Source organism: Lates calcarifer, linkage group LG18 (assembly GCF_001640805.2).
Source record: "Lates calcarifer isolate ASB-BC8 linkage group LG18, TLL_Latcal_v3, whole genome shotgun sequence".
In the NCBI taxonomy this organism is placed as follows: Eukaryota; Metazoa; Chordata; class Actinopteri; family Centropomidae; genus Lates; species Lates calcarifer.
In genome coordinates, this window is record NC_066850.1 from 18,912,169 (window position 1) to 18,936,413 (window position 24,245).

At 42.3% G+C, this 24,245-nt stretch overlaps 1 protein-coding gene across 3 annotated transcripts in view; it reads left to right on the forward strand.

Moving 5' to 3' along the window:
• Window positions 1–18,627: 18,627 nt before the first annotated feature.
• Window positions 18,628–24,245, forward strand: part of lmo3 (LIM domain only 3) — a 48,023-nt gene continuing 42,405 nt past the window's right edge. Inside the window, exon 1 of one of the 3 annotated variants that reach the window (XM_018697241.2) lies at window positions 18,628–19,203. Coding sequence is in view for 1 of the 3 variants with exons in the window: in XM_018697240.2 (XP_018552756.1) it covers window positions 21,585–21,636 (52 nt within the window). In the remaining 2 variants the exon portion in view is untranslated. Of the gene's footprint in view, window positions 19,204–20,156; window positions 21,005–21,073; window positions 21,637–24,245 lie in introns of those variants that run through there. The other 2 variants (XM_018697242.2, XM_018697240.2) reach the window with 2 other exon arrangements.

Genomic DNA, 24,245 nt, shown 5'->3' on the forward strand with positions numbered 1-24,245 from the left:
ATGACCTAGCTCCATTTAATACATCCTGACATGGGGCTCGTCGCTCAGATTTGCCACATCTTGCAGTTTTCCCATCTATAGGAGTCCAATTATCTTGCTTTCTCTCAGCCTTTTCAGCCACAGTCCCATCCAGTTTGGCAAGTGCACATTTCAATATATACTTCAGCAGCAGCAGCAGCACAATAAAAGCAACAATGATAGCTAAATGCCTATTAGATGTGTCACCCCCAGTATCACTAAAATAAATTCTCATTCAAAGACAGACAGCTACAGTGTGTTGACAACTGACACCTGACATGTAAAGATATTAACTATCAAATTCTCCTTCTTATCAGTCAACTATTTTAGTTTTCCAAACCTGCCAGATTCCCTCACTCATCCTCCCCCAGACTGATCAGTGGAGTGCATTTAAAAACAGCCCTTAGCCAAGCTGAAAGCAGCCCAGGATTGGGGGAAATGTCAAAATGGCTCCAGAAGATGACAGGCCCAATGTGTAGTGGAGCCTGGATCTCTCAGCCTTATCCTTTGTGATTCCCTTCTTTTTTTTCCAGCATATCACTCCCCCGATGCATAAGAGTGAGAGGAGACAGCTCTTCCTGTTTCTCCTCTCTCTATTAGCTCCCTGGTGGATCTGCCTGTTGTGAAGTGACTCTAGCTGTAATCTCTTGCTAAGTTTGTATGTTGTACAACTTGGCATGATTTAACTCAACTTCTCACATTTTTCTTTTTCCCACTCCAGCCACGGTGCAGTGGCATTCCAGCATCAAACAGTGAAGGAGAGATGTAATGTTGTGGCCTCACACACACAAACCCTGTAATGCAGTCAACAGTATACGAGCAACTGCAGTTTCAAACTGCTTATCTAGGCTGAATCCAGATGGGAAATCATTCCCTAACAGTTTCCTTTCATAAGCGCTGACTGGGGCTTAGCTCCACTGTGTTTATCCCAACGCACAAATCACTTTTCAGACTGGTCAAAAGAGCAAATAAACGATGGGAGTAACACTGAGGCTGAGGTTGGCTTTCCACATGGAGTTCCCTGTCATTAATATTGCTTTGGTGATCCTGTGCCTTCTACGCATAAATACACTCCACCACACTCACTGGTTGAGGAATGTTTAGGAATCAGAATAAGTCCACTTGACCTAAAAAGCAGAATCCAATACTTCACAAAGAGTGATTGTGAAATGGACTGAGGTGACTGCTTCCTCCTGTATTCTCACTGTAGAACGAGCTCTCATCTTGCAGTGTATGCCGAGGCGGCTGTTGTCACAGGAGATGGCATCACAACTGACACACAGATATAATGGAACAGGATCCAAGTTTTTCCAGTCCCTGTGAGGCTGGGCTGGGGTGTGATGATCATAGGGGGATTAGCAGACTGTTGTGCAGGGTGCCCCAACGCTCTAACAGAGCAGTCAATTAAAACATGAAGGAGCAGAATGGGTGGTCTCTGCAAAAATAAAAAATAAAAATAAAAAGACAGCAACGAAAGGAGATGTAAAGACTTTGAGTTTTCTTGTACATCAACCATGTCATCTTCTGCTGTGAGCTGTGTTTGAGTGAAAGCCCTCTCCATCCTAAGGGGCTTTCAACCCCAAAGCAGCATGAACTACATGCCTAATTTGCAGTTTGATGACACAATGGATTCCCATCAAACCCTCACAGGTCTGTACATTAGAGACCACAAAAAGACTGTGACACTTTGTATGTATCTGTGATTGCATTTATCTGCATGTCATTTTCTTACCTGTGTTTGATAGTTAACAGAGAAGAAGCAGACAGCACACATGGGCCACGTCACAGTTCTGTGACATGTGCTATAACCATTCAGCTGCCATAGCTCTCCTTAAAAAAAAAAAAAAAACAGGATTTTGCATTAATGATTTGATGGGAATTGTTACAGTAAAACTGGTAAGCACTGAATCTTACATTACGACATTAATTGTATTTTTTATGGCTTTTAAAAATCTGACAATGATCCCTTAAATCTGGTGATTAAAGAGAAGGACAGAGGGAGAAACTCTAAGTCCTCCAAACTCAACATGTTTGTAACACTAATGGGTTCAGGTTGGGGAACCATCTAGGTCATGGTTTATAGAAACACAACACAATCTTGCTACTGGGTATTTAATGACACTTCTGATAGTGTGCTTTTCTTGGAGGACAGTCTACATTTTAGAAATCAATTTAATAAATTAAAGATAAAGTTCTATCTGTGCTCCATGGACAAACTCTGGTCACTGGAAACACTGTTTCTACATCATCATAAACATATCTCTGGTTTTTCTGATCAGCTGATACATCTATGATGAACTGAAACTGCTTCAGAATATTGGCAATACCACTGTATCCATCAGTTTCCACAGCAACAGCAACTTCCTATAGTGACTTCAAAGTGACTTTCAAATTGATTAATCAAATTAATAACATCCCTGTAATATCCACTAGTCTACAGCCAAGTTCGAGACTGTGTGGCTGAACTTACACAGTGGTTCTTTGAGCTGTGAATGCTAATGTCAACATGCTCCAATAATTACTATGTTCCCCATCTTAGATTAAGGTATAAACATGCTGATTAGAATGGATTACAATTTATACTTAAGGCAAATGTTGATGACATTAATTTTGCAGGTATTTGGTCATAAACAAAAATACTGGATTTTGCACCCATATTAGGTGCTTGATGAAAGTCCTTAGGATACATGGTCTGGTGTGCCAGTCTATCCAATACTTAAGATATTTAATGGACCAGCTGACAGATAGATAGACAGCTATTGAATTTTCCAGAGTCATGCACAGCTATTTTTTAAATACTGTTTCTTTTCATGTTTGTGACTTGAAACTATGATGGGAATGACTTGCTACCTAAATGCCAAGCTTTAGTTAAACTGTACTTCTTTGCCACTATGTTTACAGAATGGAGTGTATTAATACAATAAGACCAAAATTAAAAGCCTTGGGTATTATGTTACATGGTTAACTGTAACTGTGTAAACTGAAAGAATATGAAACATCAAGGTTGTGTAATAATGTTTAGAGGTACCAGGTTATCTTAGAATTATGAGGTGGACTTTAAGCTTTACTTGTAAAATGAGTTATTAAAAGCTATTACACAACATACCCTTACTCCTCTTCAAAACACAATGACCAGGGTGATTAATAGGACAGCTTATACATGATAAATCAGTGGAATTTGCTTGTTTACTTGCCACTGCCATCTCTTAACACTTATGAAGAAAAGACTTTTGAAATAACAGTTGCCACACACATATGAGCATGTGTATGATAACACATTCGGTATCATAACTGATCTCAGAGCAGTGTACACTGAGCCAGAGGAAGCCTGACAGGCGTACCTGTCTGTGGCTGGCTATAGCTAGTTACACATCAAAAATCCAAGGACTATTACAAATTTCCATGCGCAAATGTCCAGTAAATGCTGCTCCCCCCTCTGTTTGATACACGCCAGCCTTTGTCAACAGGACTCGGCCAAGCTCCGCCCACACCCATGCCCACTAAAAATGACAGAAACAACAGATGCAGTAGCTGGTAGTCAACCTAGCTGCCAAGACAATAGCCTACTACAAGAGGGCAGTAAACTATAAGATGGATGGGATCCCTTATGGGACAGAACACTGTCCTGAGAAGTCACATCCACTTCCATATTGTTCTAATTGATGCACATTTTAGCTTTAACTGGTCAAACTCTGCTTACCTTACATGTCCTGATGGAATGCCACTGCTAGAACGTAAAATGTGTCATGGCCAATTCAGAATTTATTTTGGTGTTCTATAACTTGGGCTCTCCCTGTCAGGGTCTAGTCAAACAAGTTCCATCAGTGGCTAGCCATTGTTTCCCAGACCTGCAGAATTGAAAGGCCTGTCCTCAGCCATATACCACCCCTCCACTCCTGATTTTCTCACCATTACTGCAGATCAGTAATATTAGAATTATACAGCTTGTTTTTTATCATGTCACTGATACCAAACAACAGATGCTGGGAAGAAGAGTGACAGAGCCTGCAGCCGTTGTGAAATGAAGTGATTAGCCATCTTAATTAGCTGTCGTCTTTGGCCCTGGCCTTCTCTGCATGATGGAAAGTTGTGCTCTGGGGATCAATAGGGAGTAAAACAACAGCCACCCACAAGCCTTCTCTTAATCAGCCAGTCCTCTGCTTGGAAGCTAAAAAACAGAGAGTGGGCAGGCTGTTTAGGATAGAGGACACTGTGTGCCCTCTCTATTGGCATCTGCTCACCTCATTATTCATCCAGTCAATACGTGTTACACTTCTTGCTTCTTACATCAACTATTGTTGAACTCAACACCTTTGACCTCTTCTATGAATCAATATCAAAGGAAACTATTCTGCAATGTTTAATTGGATAACAGAGGAATAACCACTGCACTAGTATGCAAGTCCAGTCCAGATCCCAGACAGCTTCATCAATGAAAACGTGTCTCGATGATGGCTGGATTTCCATTAAATCTGACCCCACCTAACCAACACCACCACGAGACCAAGATTTCACTCTGTATTCCAGCTAATCTCACCATCAACTGGCCACAGTTTACTGAGGACATTCACGCATCACAGAGGATGACCCTTTCCATTTTGAGCCTGGTTATACTGCAACCATCAAGTTATCACAAATAATGTTCATTGGGGTATGAACTCTTTACATACTATAAAGTCATTCAGTAAAATATCAGTAAAAACAAGGTGAGAGTTTTATGAATTTTGCCAAGGTACAATAAAATTTTCAATATGTGTCACATCCAGGTCATGTCTTTTCATGTGTTCCCCATCCTTTTGGGTCATTTTCTGTTTTATTGTGATATACTCATTTTTGTCTCTTGGTCCAGGTCCCTTGACTTCCTGCCCTCCTGTTGTCCCCACCTGTGCGATCACTTGCCCCACCCTAATGTGTTGCACCTGTGTCTCATTGTCTTCCCTGACTCCCAGTATATAAGCCTCCCTCTCACTCCCTTGTGTTTGTCTTTTGTCTCTGTACCAGCATTCCAGCCTTTTCTTCTTGTGAGTTTTGCATTCCGAGTGTGACTGCTCCTTGTGTTTTTGGACTTGATTTTGCCTGCTGATGTTGTACCTCCACCTGAACTCTTGTTCTTGTACCTATCTAAGACTGCTATTAAACATTGAGCTTGTACCTGAACACCTGATTGCTGAGTCGTGCATTTGAGTCCAACTAGTTTGGCATTGCAGTATGTACCACAGGCAGTTACAGGTATTACAGCTAAGCTTTGAATACAGAATTGTAATGTTGCTATCAGTTTGCAGACACACTCATTAAAAGCACTAATTACTGACTGGTGTCAGAAGAATAAGGAATATGTTACAGCATGTAACATGTCTCTTTTGACTGAAGACCTACCTCTTCCAAGAGTACTTGCTCACTGACAAGGTGTGTTGCTCAGGTAAGAGTAAAGGAATAAATCATCTGAAGTCAGTCACCTGACATCTCTTGAATTTGCTATTTGTGCTTCCATCAGAAGTGTGACTGTGCATAGTTAAAGTAAGAGTGTGTATCTGTGTGTGGGAGGGACCTTAAAAAGCTGAATGAGCAGCATCACTGAAGGAACCTCAGTGTTAACTGTGTTGTCTTCTCAACCTGATATACACCCTCAGTCTGGTTCAGGTAATCACACATGGCTGTTGGCCTGACAGAGTTTGGTGTATCATTCCTTTAACTGTCTACTCTACTGTAGGTTTTCATACTGTGTGTTCCAGTCTGTGGTCATTACTGTGGAGCCTATTTTTTAATTGTATAACAAAAATTGCTTTGAAAATTGCTTTCTACACTGCTAACTGCATCTAACCCTTGCATTCCTCACACTAACTCATCCTCATGCCAAACACACAGCTGAGTGTTGGCTGCTGAAACCACTGGTGAAGTGTCCCTGGCTTGTTCTGTTTTGTTCTCCGTTGTGATGTTCTGCTTGACCGTGGCTCAGCTGTGTTTCCTTCCAGGGGGGCTCATTTGTAAGACTCCCTCCCTGTGCTACTCTAAAGCAAGAACCACTTGCTTACATATGGCTCTCAATTAGTTTGGTTACTGTGGGGCTCAGAGAAACTGTAGCAGAGAATGTACTACAGCAAATGACTGACATGTTATTCTTCATAGCCAGAGGAGATTGTGACTGTTGTTATTGTACTCTCATTAGTGCTGTGAATCTAGAGAACATCAGTGCATGATGATAATCTAACACACTGCTGAGCTCAGACTGCTGGAACTAATGTTGAACTCAGTGCTGTAAAACAACTACAGTTGGTTAAAAACACAAATTACAGTTTTTTGTTTTGTTTTGTTTTGTTTTTTTTACAATGGGAAAACAACATTTCTCCATACTGAAGTCACATTTTCAAAAACTCTTCACCACACCACTTCTCTCCTCACCAACAACACACAGCTCAGATCAACAGTTTCATCTCACATCCCAAAAATGCATCAGTGGCCAATAACTCAAAGCCACTGGCCAACATATTACTTTACATTTAAGTTCTAAACTCCTATAAATGAGACTGGCCAGTTTAGTTTACACTTTGCCTACATTCTACATCCAAACAAAACAAAACAAAGGAATACAAATGCATAAACTCCTGTTGGGACACACAACACTGAGACCTACTTTCATTCTTTGATGACCTATATGAAATACCTGTGCCAGGTGAGGAGAGGGGGCAGGTGAGGTTGAATTCTCTCCCAGTCACAGGCTGGTTTACAGCTTGTCCTGGGATGGTGTTATTTTTCCCTCCACCTCACTCCAACTTAAGGCCATGTCTTTCATTGTGCTATTTTTTTGTCAGGGGATGCTTAGATAATCCTGCCTTCTCCTGCCAGTTTTTAATGATAGCATTTAATATCTTACATGTATTTTTAATATTGCTTCTGTTCTCCTCCAGTTGTTTACTGTAGCCCTCTTTTTTGTTGCTTTTCATAATTTTTGTCAGTTTGTTGTTGTCTTGTTGTTCAGAGGACATTTTTTCCCACAGGAGAGGATATAATAGATTAAAATGATTCACTCAGTGATACTTCATTTATATCTTCCACATCAACTTACATACTTTGTTTCATGTACATTGTTTCATTAGGTCTTCTTTACAGAAATGAACTGCAACTTTTGTTTTGTGTCTAATTCTTTTGAGAGTTTTGATGTCTTTCTTGGTCCTGGTTCAGCTCTGGATGATTGCAGACATTAGCAGATGGTCATTTGTGTCATTAATTCATAGTCCACTTAGAACTTTATTGTCCACAACATTAATAAATATATTGTCAGTGAGTGTAGTACTGAATGTTGGTCTGGTCTAATTGAGGGATATAGACTCATGTTGCACAGTGATGAACTCTGTAGTTGTATTGTTCTAGTGGGTTTATCATCGATATTGAAATCCTTTTTTATTACTATGTACACTACCAGTAACCTTTCCTCAAAAGTGTGGATACAGGATCCTGTTTGTCTCTATACACAGCTGATCATTATCTTTTCTTATTTCTCCATCTCAATTTCAACTGTGATGTATTCCATCACCCTTTGTTTTAGTTCTGTTGATAAAAAACATTTCATATCCCTTAATCTCAACCATATTAGGGTAATTTCTTTTTAAGACAGGCCTCAGGTATCAGTTATGCTGTGAATTTCTTGTCTAGTTGTTGTAAGCAGTGTTTGAATTTTGAAAAGTTTAAGTTGACGCTTCTCCTGTTAAAATGTATTATCGATATTATTCCTTCCATTTTTACATTTCTTTTAAACTGCTCCTCTGTGTGGTATTCACAATGGCTGTGTGATTTTCAAGTGTTAATATCCTTTTTTATAACTTGGGATTTATCTTCAGTCTATTCTTCCTCTCCTTGCGATTTCTGTGTTCTTTTTGGTTTCTTTTAAGCAGGTACCTTTCATTTCGATCTCACCATTGTTAACAGAATTGGCATTGCTGTTGAAGAAGCCAACCACCTTTCTCTTCAGTGACCTCAGCTGCCCCAGCGTAGGACTGGTGTCTGGTCGTCAGGCCACTAATGATGAGATCTCATGTTCATCCTGGAGTACTGTCCCAGGTCAGCCACTCATTTCTTTTTCCATGTGTTATTTTTTTCTGAAGTGATTGAACTTCTCCCATTATATTTCCATGATTCTCTTTTGTTGGGCAGTGATTGTTGCAGTTTTGGCTGATATAAAGCCAAGAGGTTTCTTAGTCTCTTCACTTCAACAGGGACGTTTATAGTTTTCTTCATCCTGACTCTGTTTGTCTGGTTTTGTCTGATGGGTCTGTTGACACAAGGCAGGTTGGCTCAATGGATTCATGCTGCTGAAGATAAATTCTGACCCTACCATCCGCTGCCTCAGCAGAAATCCAGATCCATCAGACCGGGCTACATGTTTCCAGTCTTCAACTGTCCAGTTTTGGCGAGTCTCCGTCCACTGCAGCCTCAGATTTCTGTTCCTGGCTGACAGGAGTGGAACCTTGCATGGTCTTCACCAAAAAGTAGTTACCTCAGTCTTTCTGTCAGCTCCAACTAGTCTGACCATTACCTCTGCCTCTCTCATGTCTCCCTCCGCAGGACTTCTGCTCACTGGAAGGTTTCAAGATCGGCAGTTTCAGAAATACCCAAACCAACCTGTCTGACTCCAACAATCATGTCACAACCAAAGTCACTGAGATCGTGTTTTTTCCCTCATTCATGATTGATGTGAACTGATTCGATAATTGCATGAATAAGTAGGTGTAGTGCTTAGTGTATATAAATGCGTACAATGTACGTACAATGTGTACATTGTGGCATTGTTAATGCAATAACTCTAATTAAAATGTCTGCAAGTCTTTGACTTAAGCTTCAACAACCTCCAGTGATAACCACATTTTTCATGCTTTTTTCTCATGACCAGTCTTTCAGCATAGTTCAGTTTAAATCCATTCTTAATTTAATAAGACAGACAGAATCATCAAACATGTCTCCCCTCCAGCTCCACTAGCAGAGGTTAGAGGTTATAATGGATTCAGTATAACTATTGTCCTCATCCTGACAGACATAACCACATCTGCTTTGAAGGACAGAGTACAGCACAAACAATTCCTACATACAACAGATGGCTGAATGTCAGAGGTACACTGAATACTTGAAAGATTTCTGTTCATATTTAAATCTTTAATCCAGAATGGGATTGTTCAAATGTGAAAATATGGTGTCTTGGAACACTGGCATTTTTCCCTCCAATTTGTACAAAGATAATTCAGCTGTGAGTGTCTGTGTGTGTATGTGTCCAAAGTCCTCCACAAAGAAGATTTATTCTTGTCAAAGCTTCTTTCAGACAGTATGCATGAATTGCAGCACATTCACAGACATTCTCACGTCGAGTCACCAACACTTGAATAAGATGAGTTATACAATTATTCAACTAGCAAAACAAATTATGTTAAACAACTGTGTATAACCTGCGCAGCAGTCATTGCAGTTTGAAAGTGTTGGCAGAGACTCTGATAAGCCTGCTGCCATCACAGTGGACATGGTGTGTTGCTGTCAAATGAGTGTGGACAGATAGCATGACAGAGGTGTAACCAGGGCACGTGGTTTGGTGATATTGTAAGGTCTGTGTTATGCTGCCTTCACTGGTAAATTGAACTGGCTGTGGGAAGGCAGTATTTGACTTCCAACGCTGCCCACACTTACTACATCAATGTGCCACGCCCACATCCAGAACTAACCATGTTTTGTTAATGAAGTGGGAATTTTTAATGGTTGCCAGTCATTAATGAATTAAGGAGAACACTGCCAATGTCCAGTGTTGCATTTTGTCCAAGCATGCATTTTTGAAGTTGACATTGCTTTTATAAACTACTATTTACCAGTCAGAGTGACATTGTATTCATCAAGTAAACTTTATATGCTCATTTTATCATGTACAAAGTGACAGCCTAAATTAATTAACAAAACCTGAATAAGACAAAACCCAACACGGATGACTTTGTATTCTGCACGAACACCAAATTTACCAATGTACATATATCATCACCAGATTAAAATGAGCCCTGCCTCCTCCAGTCCATATGCTGAAGTATCCTGATACTGAACCCCAAGTCACCCCTGATGTATCATCATCAGTATGTGAATGGGTATTTGTGTGTCAGAGTACCCATAGTGGAAAACACTTTGAATGGGTGATATGACTAGAAAAGCTCTATATAGGTGCAGTCCATTTACTGTTCTGTACTGTACTCCCATTAGACACCTCTAACAGGTTAAGAGGGTTGAAACTAGGGATGGGCATTTTAATTACTTTTGAAGTTGATTAATCAAGCCAATTTAAGTTGATTAATTAATTAGTTGTGACATAATTGTTAACATGTTAACCAAAATAATAATATGTTGTCATGTGGAGTCATATTTTTTGCAGTGTAATGTACAGATGCACTAACTTTAACTCCACTCATCAGCAACGGACCTCAGACTGGTTGTCAGCAGTGTGTCTCTCATCTGTGCTGAGAGTCTAAAACACAGAACCTGAAATGTTCCAGTCACCGATGGCCGGACATTAGAACATTTTCAGCCGACTGCTTTCTTAATGTTTCAAGTCATGTCACCGTCACTTTATATAATGTTATAACTATAATATTAAACTAGTTGAGGATTTTTGTCATCAGACGTCTGGATCTTCAGTAATCAGAGAAACAAGCTGAGCAAACAGCTGCTCTCAAAGCCTTGTGTGTTTGTGGAGAAACATTGTTTTTTTGTTTTTTTTTATATGAAACTGAAATGACGAAATGATGCTATGTGTACGTGAGAGCTTAATCACTACCTCAGCTTCTTTATCTGTACCAAAGATTTCAGCTGTACTGTGGTTAACTTAGACTGAACAACAACATTACCATTAGTTATTTTTCTCATATATCTCCCACTAATTTCTGAAGTTTTGCTGGGGCTTTGTGTGTCCCTGTTGATGTGGTCTGTGGTCATACCTAGGGTCTGGTATTATTTAAAGCATCTAGCAGGTTATGTCCTCTAGCAGGTGAGGACATAACGGTCATATGTGAGCAAAACTGTGGCTCCTTTTACACAGTGATCACGCTTTATTGGACTTAAGACCTTAGAATACACGCCCTGGTTGTTTACATTGAACCACACAGAGTCAGTGTAATGTACCTGGTGTGTGATTTTATACAACATGCAGAGTCAGCATCCATCACTGTCTGTCCCACTAGGTTGGCTCTCCCTTTTACACAGATGTCAGTTCAGCTGACTACCTCTACTACTGGGTTTAAAGGTGAGTCAGCTATTCTGTAGCTTTTATACAGAACAACAAGGCAGAATAACGGAAACATTCCTGCTTTAAACAAGATGTGAAAAAAGGGTTGACCTCTTGTTTACTGAGCCCGTGATTCAACCAGCTGTGATTTTATCCACTTGTGCAACATAAGCTATCCCGTCATCAGTGAGGCAAAAACTGGCCCTGGTCCTGGCTATTGTACTTACTATTCATTCATGTGTATGTAAAGATGGAAACTGCAAATCCAATATAAACGTCCCATTCTAAGCAGCACAGTTTGACTGTCAACTGAAGCTCGACACTGCAATCAGGGATTGTCGGCAAGAGATTAAAAGATATTTTCCTCTTCAGGCGGAGTAAATTGGTTTTGGATTAAGGATGATTGATTGCTGCTGAGGCATACAGCAGTCTGTTTGAAATGCTCAGTTCTGAACACACAAGTAATTTCAGCCCAAGCTACTCAAGGAAATCACACCGGATGGAACTGATTGATATAATGTAGCAATTACCAGCATTGCATTGTTCAAGGTTATCGTTAAAGGCTTGGAGAAATAGTATTCAAAGGCTCATCATATAGTACTATGTATGTTAGTGTGCGATACAGACAGAGCCAGCAGGTGTTAAGATGTTGTCAGAATGTGTGTGTGTGTGTGTGTGTGTGTGTGTGTGTGTGTGTGTGATGGCATCAAATGTGTGTATGTAGTGGATATGAAATTTCCATATGTATATATATGGCTGAGTTTTCCTTAGCAAAAGGACTTACATTGTGACAGGCTTTCAGCTTGGGTCTTTTTCTCTGTCCATGTTATACCTGACTGTGCTCCTTGGATTTCAACATTTCCTGAGCATCAACCAAACTGTGTTTTGGCACCAAATACAATAAACTGTTAAGACAAATAGATAAAAATGGTCAAGACAGAAAGATGACGCATCCTTAATCTCTCGTCATCACACCAAAACTTGGGTATTTTATTTGTACTGGTATCAAAATGACCAACCCTTAATAGAATTAGTTGGATGAACTGGTTCTGCCACTGAACTTGTGTCACAGTACTCAGGTTGTAGTTGTTTTTATTCATGCTTAAAATAATTGAGTCCTGTTTATTTTATCAGATTTTTTTAGTCACATATTACTCATCGGTAAACCATAAACATCTTAAAAGGTGATTAGATCTAAACTACACACTTTTTTTTACTGATTTTCTTTTTTTTTTTTTCAAAATAGTAAAAATTATCAGGAGTGTTCTTTTTTTTCAGTTCTTTCAAAAACATGTACACCTTTGATATTAGTAAGCGCTACCAAAATTACATGGATTCAGTCACAGTGCTCATATGTGCAGAACAGGCTTTCAGAGTATGCTTTGCTTTGTTCTCCATCTTCTTAGTTTCTGTATTTTGTGCCTGTCACATGTAATCTCAGCAGAGCAAACTCTGATTTTGACCTAGCAGCCTCATCCTGTTAGATCCTGTAGCATTAAAATACTTCCCAGTGTGCTCCACCAGTTTTCTCATTTGTCTGACAGAAAACTTTAAACAATCATAAATAGGCAGGATTTGTCGAAGCTTGTTGAAGACGTATTGTTGACAAGCTGTCACTTTACTGGTTTCTGGAACATCTAGCTGGCTGGCTATATCTGGAACATTTACAAATGTTGATTTATGTGTGTTATTTAAATAAAATAAAATAAACATTCGGTGGGTATAAATTGAACGTATCTCTGCATAGTCCATACTGCTTTCTTGTGATCATTTGTCAATATATTTTATGTGGGCCAGACTGCTGCCACAGAGAACGTTAGCAGACTGTGAACCAGTTTGAGTTGAGACAACATCCATGCATCTCTGTCCAAAACGCATAAAATCAAAACGGGATTAAACACAGATGATTCACTACAATTCAATTTTGTATGATTTGAGAACTGTCAGTGTGTATTTTTGACTCTGATTTATATACACTTCATGATACCTAGTGGGCTTCACAGAAAAACATCTGGTTTTGCAATACCAATAGAGTAAAGTGGATTTAAAAAGTATTCAAACCCCTTCACTTTTGTATTTGTGTTGTAGATTTCCAATGAATAAAATTGTCATTTTTGCCCATGAGTCTACTCTCAATAATCCATAATGACATACTGAAAACATGTTGAAATCTAATTTACGAAATTATTCAGACCCACCAGAACCACCAGGACCCTTCCCAGAGTAGGCCATCCAGCCAAACTGAATAACCAGAAAAGAACGGCCTGGTCAGGGAGGAAACCAAGAACCCAGTGGTCACTCTAACAGAGATTTGGTCCTTTGCAGAAATAGGAGAACTTGACAGAAGGGTGATCATCTCAGCAGCCTCCATCAATTACTTCTTTATGGTAGAGTGGTTAGACAGAAGCCACCATGAGTAAAAGGTATATGGCAGCACACTAGGAACTCTTTCGGCAGAACTCACTATGTCACTATGTACCACACACTGCTCATCACCTGGCTAATACCATCCCTACAGTGAAGCATGGTGGTGTTATGCTGTTTCTCAGCAGCAGGGACATTAACTGGGGAGATGGCTCACCTTTCAGCACAACAATGTTCTACAGCAGAAGGTCTAGACAACATGGAGTGACTTCAGGACAAGTCTGACTGTTCGTGAGTGGCCAACACTTAAACCCCATAGTACATCTGTGGTGAGACCTGAAGATGGCAGGTCATAGACACTTCCCATCCCATCTTTTCATTTTAAAGATATTCCATCATCTATGACATTATTCATTTACAACAGTGAGCAGGTGGATTACAATCATAATTACCACACAGTGAAATAATTCCTCAAGAATAAAGCTGGTGTTGATAAGGAGAGCATACTGCTTCTTTTCAAATCAGAGGAAGCTAATAGGATGGGCTAAAGGTAGTAGTTGAAAAAACTATTGATGATCTACAGACCTGACAGTCAAATATTTCTATGGAACGAGAGATGAAACAGACCCTCTGTATGTTCTGTGTATTATGCAGGGACAGTTTCTAGAAAGATGTGTTGTTGTTGAACTTTTTAAATGTCATTTTTCAGTGTTGTGAACAATACAACACAATACATTTTATTGACCTCAATGTTATCAGGTTGGAGTTGGAAACAGTATCTCTAAACTTGGACAAAGTAAAAGTCAGAACTATCTGCTCAGATAGATGCCACCAGAGGGAGGAGAGAAAATATCTTTGGTTTGGTTGTTTTTTTCCACTTTGGATGAGTTGACCTCTGAACCTCTTCAGACTCCCACTGTAATGGACATCCACTATTTATTGTTATCTGCCAATGAAAATGGCCTGTTTTAAATTTTTACTTTAATGTAGTATCTAAGTAACATTTAACTAATAAATGTGAACTTTTAACATGTGTTTCAAAGTGACAGGGTAAAGCATGACACCACACCAGACTGTTGAATAAGGAACGTCAGGGGTTATGTGTTATGTGGGGGTTATGTCAATTAAAACTCTTTTCACTGTCTCCACCAATTATTTCTAGTCTTTCCAATGAAGTCGTGAATGCTGACATTATGTGATGAAGAGTGGTGTTTCCTTCATTTATTTGTAGATAATTATCAGGATCACACTGAAGATTAAACAGACAACTATGTTATTCCCAAAACCAAGAACCCAAATGTCTGTTGTGGTGGCCATGAATAATAAAGACAATAACACAAGTTCACATAAAAAATGTGATTCAGCTAAATTTCTACATTGGAATAATTTAGGCTGTTTAGGGTGTTTACAGTAGATTACTTTTTGAAAAAGAAAGTCAGTTTACAACACAGAACGTTGTGTGTTTAAGTCTTAATGTGAAACAGCTCAGTGTGTCTCAGTGTGTTGTATCATACAAATCACGAATGTTGAGTCTTTTCACAATGTAAAGCTCTAGCTTCTCTTTGATTGCTGCTGTGATCCTTCACTTGTTACTGGCTGCTGACTATTATTTCCTGTTCAGAGTCAGAGAGAATGAGACAGCCTTTTACCATACTCTAAGCTTTTTAACTGCTGCTGTTCTCATTTTATATTCGGACTGAATGAATAGGCGTTTGAATTAAGTAATCTCCATTAACTCTCAGTGGAGTAATAAGAAGGGTCAATACTCTTTGGTCCAGCTACTCTTTAGATTTGGATGGCTCCCCTCTGACATATTACCAGAGGTGATTCTCCAGACTTTTTGTGGAGAGATTACTCTGGAGCTTAGGCCTGACACTTCTAGTATGCCAAAAGACAAAACTGATCTGCTAGGGAAAGGAGAAGTTGTCATTAAAATGATGTATCCCTTGACCCCACTTAAAGGCTGTATACTGGTAACATTTATGGAGTGAAGAGAGGCTCCGCTGGTCGTAAGTGTAGACAGGTCCCTGGTTTATCCTCCTGGGTGGGAGGAGGTGTGTATAGCCCTTTTTATACACCCTATTCATGGTGGGAATGTTTATCTTTTACTCTGCTGTTAAACACGAAATGAAGGAGTAGTATTGTTGTTGTTGTTGAGAGCCAACATGGCCAACACTGCTCTGGGTGTGTGCGCATTCACTAGTTTGGATGGGTTAAATGCAGAGGGGTTAAATGTGTGTGTGTGTGTGTGTGTGTGTGTGTGGGTGTGTGTGGGGGGGGACCATTGCCTGAGATGACTCCACTATGGAAGACAATGATACCAGTGAGGGACTGGAGTGTTCTCAGGTAAATGTCAAAGGCCCTTAGTGAGGAGATCCTCTCAGAAGGACACACATCTGAAATGTTACTACTGGGACAAACCCCTCACATCTGCTGTCATCAGTATTCTAAACTTTCTCAACCTAAAACCTGTTTGTGTTAATGTATTGTTAACAGCTGAAATATTAGGGTCATTAGTAAGAAACGCATGGTGTGATACTGCTGTCAAACTGAACACAAAATTTGACTGACATGCTATCTTATGGAAAATGCAGAGTAACACTACAGAAAGAGTAAACGCAAATCCATCAGATATACCTCTTATCCTTTGAGGGTCATGGGTCTGGAGCCAACCCCAGCTGAGACTGGGTGAGAGGCAGGGTTCACCCTGAACAGATGACCAGTCTATCACAGGACAGTTTAAAGTCACCATCTAACTGTGGGAGGGTGCCAGAGTACCTGAAGAAAATCCACACAGGCACAGGGAGAACATGTGAACTCCACACAGAGAGGGTGTCCTGGGTGAACCATAACTCAAACCCAAAACCTTCTTGCTGTGAAGTGATGGTGCTAACCTCTGCACCACCGTGCAGCCATAAACACATACAGAGGGAATGTATTGGCACTATCATCTCACCATTGTCCTGTGAAAACCAGTGACAGATGTAAATAAAATACATCTCCTCAAGTACAGTACTTAAGTACAAGCACCTCAAATTTAAATGAGAATTTCTGAGTATTTAAACGAGTATTTCTATACTATTACTATACTACTACCCCACTACATTTACAAATACTGTACTTTTTACCCCTCTACATTTATTGGACAGCTGTAGTCTACTGATCCTTCTCATATCAACTGATACACAAACACTTAACAGTCTCTGGTGCTGTCACCAGCACAAACAACACAGCACTATAACTGATTTTTAAACTGCAATGTCCAACACAAATGCACTGCTAAACTGGTCCATTAAGCCCTTGGTAGGCTGCATTTTACTTGTGGAAGAAGAGGAGGTGAGGAATAAAGAGGAAATACACCAACAGGGTGACACACCAAGCCATTAGCCATGTTTCCATTAGTGTGTGTTTATGTGCATTTTGAAGTTTTACCATAGTAATCAGCAAAATGCAAAAAACTTCAATTGCTCAAAAAGGTTTATATGCTTTCCTGAACAAGTTCTGACTTAATGAACATTTAACTCATGTGACTGATGAGCTGTTTCTGCTTCTAAGGAAGAAGAGGAAGAATATGAGGATGATGATGAAAGAGTCCCTCAAGCTCTCTGTCCAAGCTCTCTGTCAAAGTGACTGGGTTGGTCTCTTCATTGAGGTTTTTTTGGCGGTAAGCAAACAACTTGTTTTGTGGTTGCGACTTCTTCTTCTATTCTTTTTATTACCTGTGTGCGTGATGCAGCCCACACCGGAACCTTCTGACAACACTATGCAACACAGTTAATGGAGACGCACCTCATTTGCATTTTATTTATTAATTTATTTTCCTGAGATATTTCAAAAGTTTGCTTCAAATTTGCTTGACAATTATATGGAAACACAACTGCTGACTGTGGGATCTTCCTCTACCTGATCTTTTACAACTCTAAACCTAACTGGAACTTCACATTTGGTGCTGGAGTTTGCATTTCAGGCAGCAGGGTGGTGTAAGATTAAGTTATATTATAGTGTGTTTGTTCATAAAGAACATGTCAGCCAAAACAATGGATGTGCTTTTGATAACAATGGAGCAGTATGGCACAGAAAAGTAAGATCTATCACACTTTGTATATGGACACATTACTTGTTAGTAGGAGACATTCACTGCTTGTCAGTAAATCTAGAATATAACCAGATTGAAACTGTTAAAATGGACCTCAGAGACAGAGGAACACATCACCTCTGCCTGCTAACAAGAATGATGATACTGATCCACTGTCGCCACCACACACTGCTCCAGTCAGGAGCTGCAGGCCTCATGTGTGCTGCTGGAGAAACACACAGGGAAGAAACATTTCAATCTGGGTCTTACATCCAGCCATGTGCAGTACTAACATGACAACATGTATATGTGTGTATATTATATCCAACACTGCTGACTCAGAGAAAACCTGATGACACCCTGTCATAAACAGTTTTTTATATGTCAAGTGCTTTCTGTTTTAGCAGTCTAACTAATTAGATGGGTGATAGGAGCGGCACTGATTGGCATTATAAAAGCTGCACTCTTACTCCTCACCGGTTCCCAGAACCCCCAAACACCCCCCACCCATTCAAAGTTGCCATCACAGGAATTATTTCAGATAAAAGACACTAAGATTTTCCCCTGACAGATATTATCATTACAACCGTTATGGAAAGTGCTAACTTACTTTTTTCCCTTCCCTTGCTCTCTCTTTCTTTCTCCATCTGTGCCACTCACTCCGTCTCTCTTTCTCTGTCTCTGTCTCCCAACGGATAGAAAAAAGGCAAGGAGAGAGAAAGGAGGAATAGAAGAGTGAGTGAGCTCTGTCAGTTGGAGTCAGTGCACTGCTAAGTCTGGCTACACTACAAAGGTTAGCAGATCTGACTGTCAATAGTGTCTTGTGGGTGGGAGGGGGAGGAGACATGGAGGTGAGGTGGTGGTGGGAGATGGGGGAGGTGGGGGGCGGTCGCTTTGAGAGAAAGATACTTTGATATTTCGGAATGTTAGAAGGGTGAGTGTGGAGAGCTGGAGGTTGGGGATCTAATTACCGGGCCATAATTGGGGGCTGGGGAATAGGTTGCCGTCCTCTCAACTCGCTGCAGATCAATTATGTTAAGAGAACATCTGTAAGTAGAGCTTAATGAGGTCCATTAGAGCAACATGCGCTGCCTTCCCTAACGGTGCTTGTCAGCTTCTTGGATGAGCTGGAGTGTGCTGCTGACTGGGGACCTGGTGGAGGGGCTTAAATAGGAGAGGAGGCTCCACTCTCCACCGCGTTCCCTGCCAGAGAACCAGAGACACACAGACAGACGAGGGAGGGATAATGTGAGGAAGCAACAAGGGGGACAGAGACGCCCTGTGAGCCGGGTCCGAGACGCGCAGAGCTGAGGGGGAGCCTAGTTTAGTTTGATGTGACATCCCAACAACTGTTCTCCAACTCCTGTCGCCAAGTTTAGTGCGGACGCGCTGCAGCTGGAGGAGCGGCGACAAAGTTACCGAGTGGACACTTTGATTCAAAGTCCAGAGGAGACAGAAGAGACGGAGCAGAGCAGTTTGTTCTGGACATCCCTGGATCTACTTCAAGGTAGGTGTTCGGTCCTCTTTGTGTGTCTGGGTTGTGAGTTTGAGGCTGTCTGCGGAGCGAGGGCTGCGCGTGAAGCGGCGCACGAGGCGGCTGAGGACGTGACATCAGAGCAGCCTCGGACACACTCGGTCCTCTGCTCAGCATCACACTGAACCAAATCGCCGCTAAGTGCGGGGGGAGTACCGGTGGGTTTTGGTGCAGGTCCGCGCTCTCATTCTGTTCCTTCACTGTAGATAGAGGGAGGGGGCGGGGGGGGCTGGGCTGGGGAGAGGGGGGGGGGGGTCAGGTACCAACATAACATCTTACGCTCATGTAAAGGGAATATGGAGGAGCGAGTTTCCGCTGGATGAAGAGATTTGATCCATGTGACGATCTCCTCCATCCTCCACCTGCATAGTCTCCATCCTCCATCCACGCGGAGGATGAATAATTGGCGGAACGCAGTGAGTGAAAGGAGAGTGGAAGGGCAGCGGGAGAGAGGTGGCAGCCTCACACACACCACACACTCTGCAGCAAATTGCATGATTACCAAGATAGGCCGCCTTGAAATAATTCAATCCATGACAAAACCTAATTACTGGCAGGTAATACCCTGTCAACTTTAATGCATCTCATCACTCATAATGGCGCGCAGAACATTTTATGACCCATCTCATTATCGCTGCATTTTAGGCTGGAGCCGCATGCCAACTATTAACTCGTCAGGCTGTGGACTGGAGTACTGTGAGCTGTGTCTGTGTGTAACAGCAGGTCGTGAGGCAGCGGTGAGGAGGCGGGGGTGTGGGGGCACCGTACCTTCACATGTGGGCCTCATCACGGCCTCATCCAGTCAGACACGGCCCGCGGACTGGTGCGAATTGGCGCAATAACAGGGGAGAATAATTTCGTCCATTAATTACAGGAACGATTTAAATAAAGAGTGTGGAGAGGAGATCATCAGGCAGCCGCCAGGACCTCACAGGACGCTTGCGCGTGGACAAAGACATCCAGAAGAACAGGAATCTGTGTCCTCAGCAGAAACTGATTCAGTTATCCTCATTAGATCTGTTTCCTGTTGGCTTCATGTTTAACATTCTCTGTTGTAAGAATCTGACAGTCTTGTTACTACAGAGCTGAAATAAATTCCTGGTTTACAGCATGTCTTGATATGGGTGACTGGTTCTCATGCAGTTTTTGGAGACTGTGAGTGGACTGAATTCCTCGTATTAAACCGTGCAGGTGTGAGAGGTCAGGGGTCAGTCAGGGGTGTCAGCAGGAGCATCAGGTCCACCTTCACTTAGAGAAACTCGTGGTGACGCTTTAACTGCACCGCGTGCTCCTCTCAGCAGACGTACCTGTGTCAGTGTGTGTGCTGAAAGGAGCGCGTGTCTCCGCGCGCCCCAAACACTGAAGGACGTTAGAGAAAAATGGGCGTTCCAAGGGCGCGCACGCGATATATGCCGTGTGTTACAGTGGAGCGTGTGGTAACGGGCCTGAGTGAGTGACCTTATCGTGGCGGTGTGGTGTCTGACCGCTAAGGGACCGGGGCTGTGAACATCATAAAGCCTGACTCTGTCTCTCTCCACTCGGTCGCTGATGCACGGGGACACCGGCTTAAACCTCCCACACACTGCAAGCTCAAGGACGGGCGGACCAACACCTGTAGCTGGGTAGAATCCTCCAACACGGTCTCTGTGGTTCATGTGAAGCTCAAGTCGTCCATCCTGAAGATCGGCACGCTCTGCTAAACTTTTCCTCCTCACAGGCTCTGTAGCTAAGTCCGCGGCTGGAGTTGAGGCTTCTGCTGAACTTGCTGAGAAAGGTGAGGGGAACAGGAAACAGCTCCGTTATTGTTCTGCCATGTTTGCATTTGGAAAAATCAGTGTGAGCTGCTAGTCCGCCAACACGTCCCTAACGATGAGAATGAGGCTGAAGTGAAATGAGCTGTGTGAAATGTAAGCAGGCTGTAAGAGAGAGGTGAGAGTGTGAGCAGAGCAGGTGAGATGTTCCGGGCTGAGGAACCGTCTCTGCTCGGTCTGTGTGCGCGGTGACCGGTGAACGTCAGGGCGTTAATTAGTGAAGCGGCGTGAAGCGGGAGGCTGCGCTGAGGCGGCCGGTAGCATCACACGCTGCTGCACCGCCGAGGACACGCGTCTGTTTGTCGCGCTGCCTCTCTCTGCTCGTCAGCTCCGGACGGTGATAAACGTCCTCTCAGACGCCGCGTGACGCCCGACGGCTGGAACAGCTCGCTCTAGCACCCCCGCCTGCGTTTTGTTGGCCGCTGCTTCCCCCTTCTTTTCATTCGTCTCTGGTCGCCGCGCTGGATTGTTCCCTCTCTAACAAAGCCTGATCCCAGTGTGTCTGCAGATCGCTGCTCTCTGGACCAGGCGGTATCGGGTTGCATGGTGGTGCTTCGGCTGCTTCAACAAATGCAGAAAAGGGAGAAAAGTTTCGGTAAGACATTTGATTGCGCTTCGGTTTGTATGAAGGACATGTTTCTTGTGTGTTTAGTTGATGTTTTCACCGCTGCGTGTCCAGATCTGACCCGCAGCCTCTGTCTGTGTTTTTCCTCTGATGAGCTTTCATTCACACAGTGACGGGATGAGCTCCGGTGTGGTGTTAGTGATTATACTGATATTTGACCGCGTCCATCGCCTTCACCGCGGGTCCGCTCTCTGCTCTGTGCTTGTGAAAGCTGCATGGTAAATTGAGTGTGTGTGTTAAATCCGTTACTGGCCTTTACTGGCGCTCCGCTGCCATGGCAACAGTAATTAAACTGATAGGGTGAAATGTCAGCATCTCGTTGGCGAACAGCTGAGACTGAAATAGCAGGCTATTCTCCGCTCCATCCCTCCATCATCCTACGTCCTCCGGGCACTGCTGATCGGCTGCATGTGGCCGAGGACGCGCAGCGGCAGTAGCCCGGAGATGAGGAGAGAGAGACTGCAAGCCAGCGAGTAAATCAAACACAAACCATCAGGACTCTGAGCAGCTGTTTCCCTTCCTTTATGGAAAATGACCAGTGACCCCCCCCCTCCACACACACACACACACACACACACACACACACACACCCCGGTAATCGGAAGAGTGAAGCGGTCGGGTTGATTGCCCAGTAAAAGGGGAGTGGAAACTCTTGGATGCTTTGCTTTGGTGATGAGCAGCGGGGACTCCGTGGTGGAGCCGGGGCTGAAGAGGCACGGGGAGAGCAGCCGGCCGAGCCGCTCTCTGAGTACAGCCAATTAACAGATCAACGCTGGAGCTAACCAGCCAGTTAGCTTCTGTTTCTGTAGGTTTTCCTCAGTAAACATTCAGGAGTTTAGTCTGAACAGAGTGTAGCAGGGGACGGCAGCTCTGATCCACTCCACCACCTCAGAGTGAGAGGGGTTTGAACTTTATTCATTTACAGCAGAGTACATGAAGTCAGACTGAGCTTTCATTAGTGTCCTGTGACAGTTCAGTGTGTTCACACACACTCACACACACCCACTGGTAAGAAAAAGACAACAGGATTTACAACTGAAATGAACTGTTGTGAAATCAGTGGAAAAGGTCTCTCAGCTTGTTCAAAGAAGCTCTGACAGAACTGATCTGATCTGATGGTGTTTTTCTGTTTCAGACTGTCCGATATCTCTGAACTGGTTAATTCAAAGTTTCAGTGTTTGAGGAGAACTATAAAAGATAAGATAAAACTAAAAGAAACACTGTGTGTGTGTGTGTGTGTGTGTGTGTGGTGAAAGGAGGACAAAGGGGAGTGGGGGTGTGCCTGTCCTTAGGGAATAGTAGGAGAATACTAATTCCAGCCTGGTGTGAAGCCACATTGCCCCCCCCCACACCCGTCCTCAGTGGCCCTACAAAGGCTCTCCACAGTCAGCCCAGCCTAAACAATACAGCCTGCACAGCTCCTCTCCTGTAGCCACGCCCCTTCAAACACAGAGAAGGTCAGGAGAAGAAAAGTGAGAGTGAAACTGTGGCTTTGTGTCTGTGGGGGCTGCTGGTTGCTCTCAGTAACACTTCAACAGGACTGTTAGTCTGCTGACCACTGACCAGCTACATCACTTCTTCTTCTTTGTCGCAGTCAGTCCATCGCTGTAGTTTACAGAGACCAGGAACAGTTCCTCAGTCGCGGCTGCTCAAACACACTCACATCAGCTCACCATGGTTTGAATAATACTTTAAAGTATTAAATATTCAATCATTATTTATTTTTGTTATTTTCTAAAATAATGCAATGAATATTGAGCTTTTCAAATAATAGTGAAATGACATCCACACCTGTTTTTTCTAATGACTGTGATTCAGTTAAATATAGGTCAGGTCAGAGATTTTAGTTAAGAGTCTCTGTCAAACGCTCGGTCCTCCTCTCTGAGGAATATGTTAATCAGTCAGATCACCTCCTTTCAGCCTTTGTGTTTCTGTGAGCATTAAATGCAGCACAGCCGCTCTCCAGCTCACCTCTCTTTACTGCACAGGACATTTTCATTTTCATGGACTTAGACTGAAGCTAACGCAAGTGTGTGTTTCTCATGTTAGAGATGCGCTGTGTGTTTTACGTAGGCCTGGACTGAGAATTGTACACTAACTGTTACAGCACAGTGACAAGAAATCTACAGAGTTTACCAACAGAAAATACTTCTAGCCCTCTCATCACCATTTGAAAATGATTTACATTTTTGTGTGTGGCGTTGTTGGACAGTACTGTGCTTCAACTCTCAAATCTAGAGGTTTTTAGTGTGCAAAATGAGTTTTTACTTCATGTTGTTGTCTAATAGAAAATAGTGTTCACTTAAGTTTGAGAATATTTCAGTGAACTGGACTACATTTTTAGTCCAGTTAATTTGTTACATTTAATCTTCAGCGTGAACTGAAGAATTGGTGTGTTTTATTAATGAAGACTAAACAGGAGCTCGTGACTGCTGCTGTAATTTTTATGATGGGAAAAAAATCATTTTATTTGTTAATTTTCTCAGAACAATCTGCACACTTTTTGAGTAAGCGTATTTAATCCCTTTTCCACTGTGGACCCACAGCATTGTCACAGTCCTGTGAGAACAGTGCAGGGC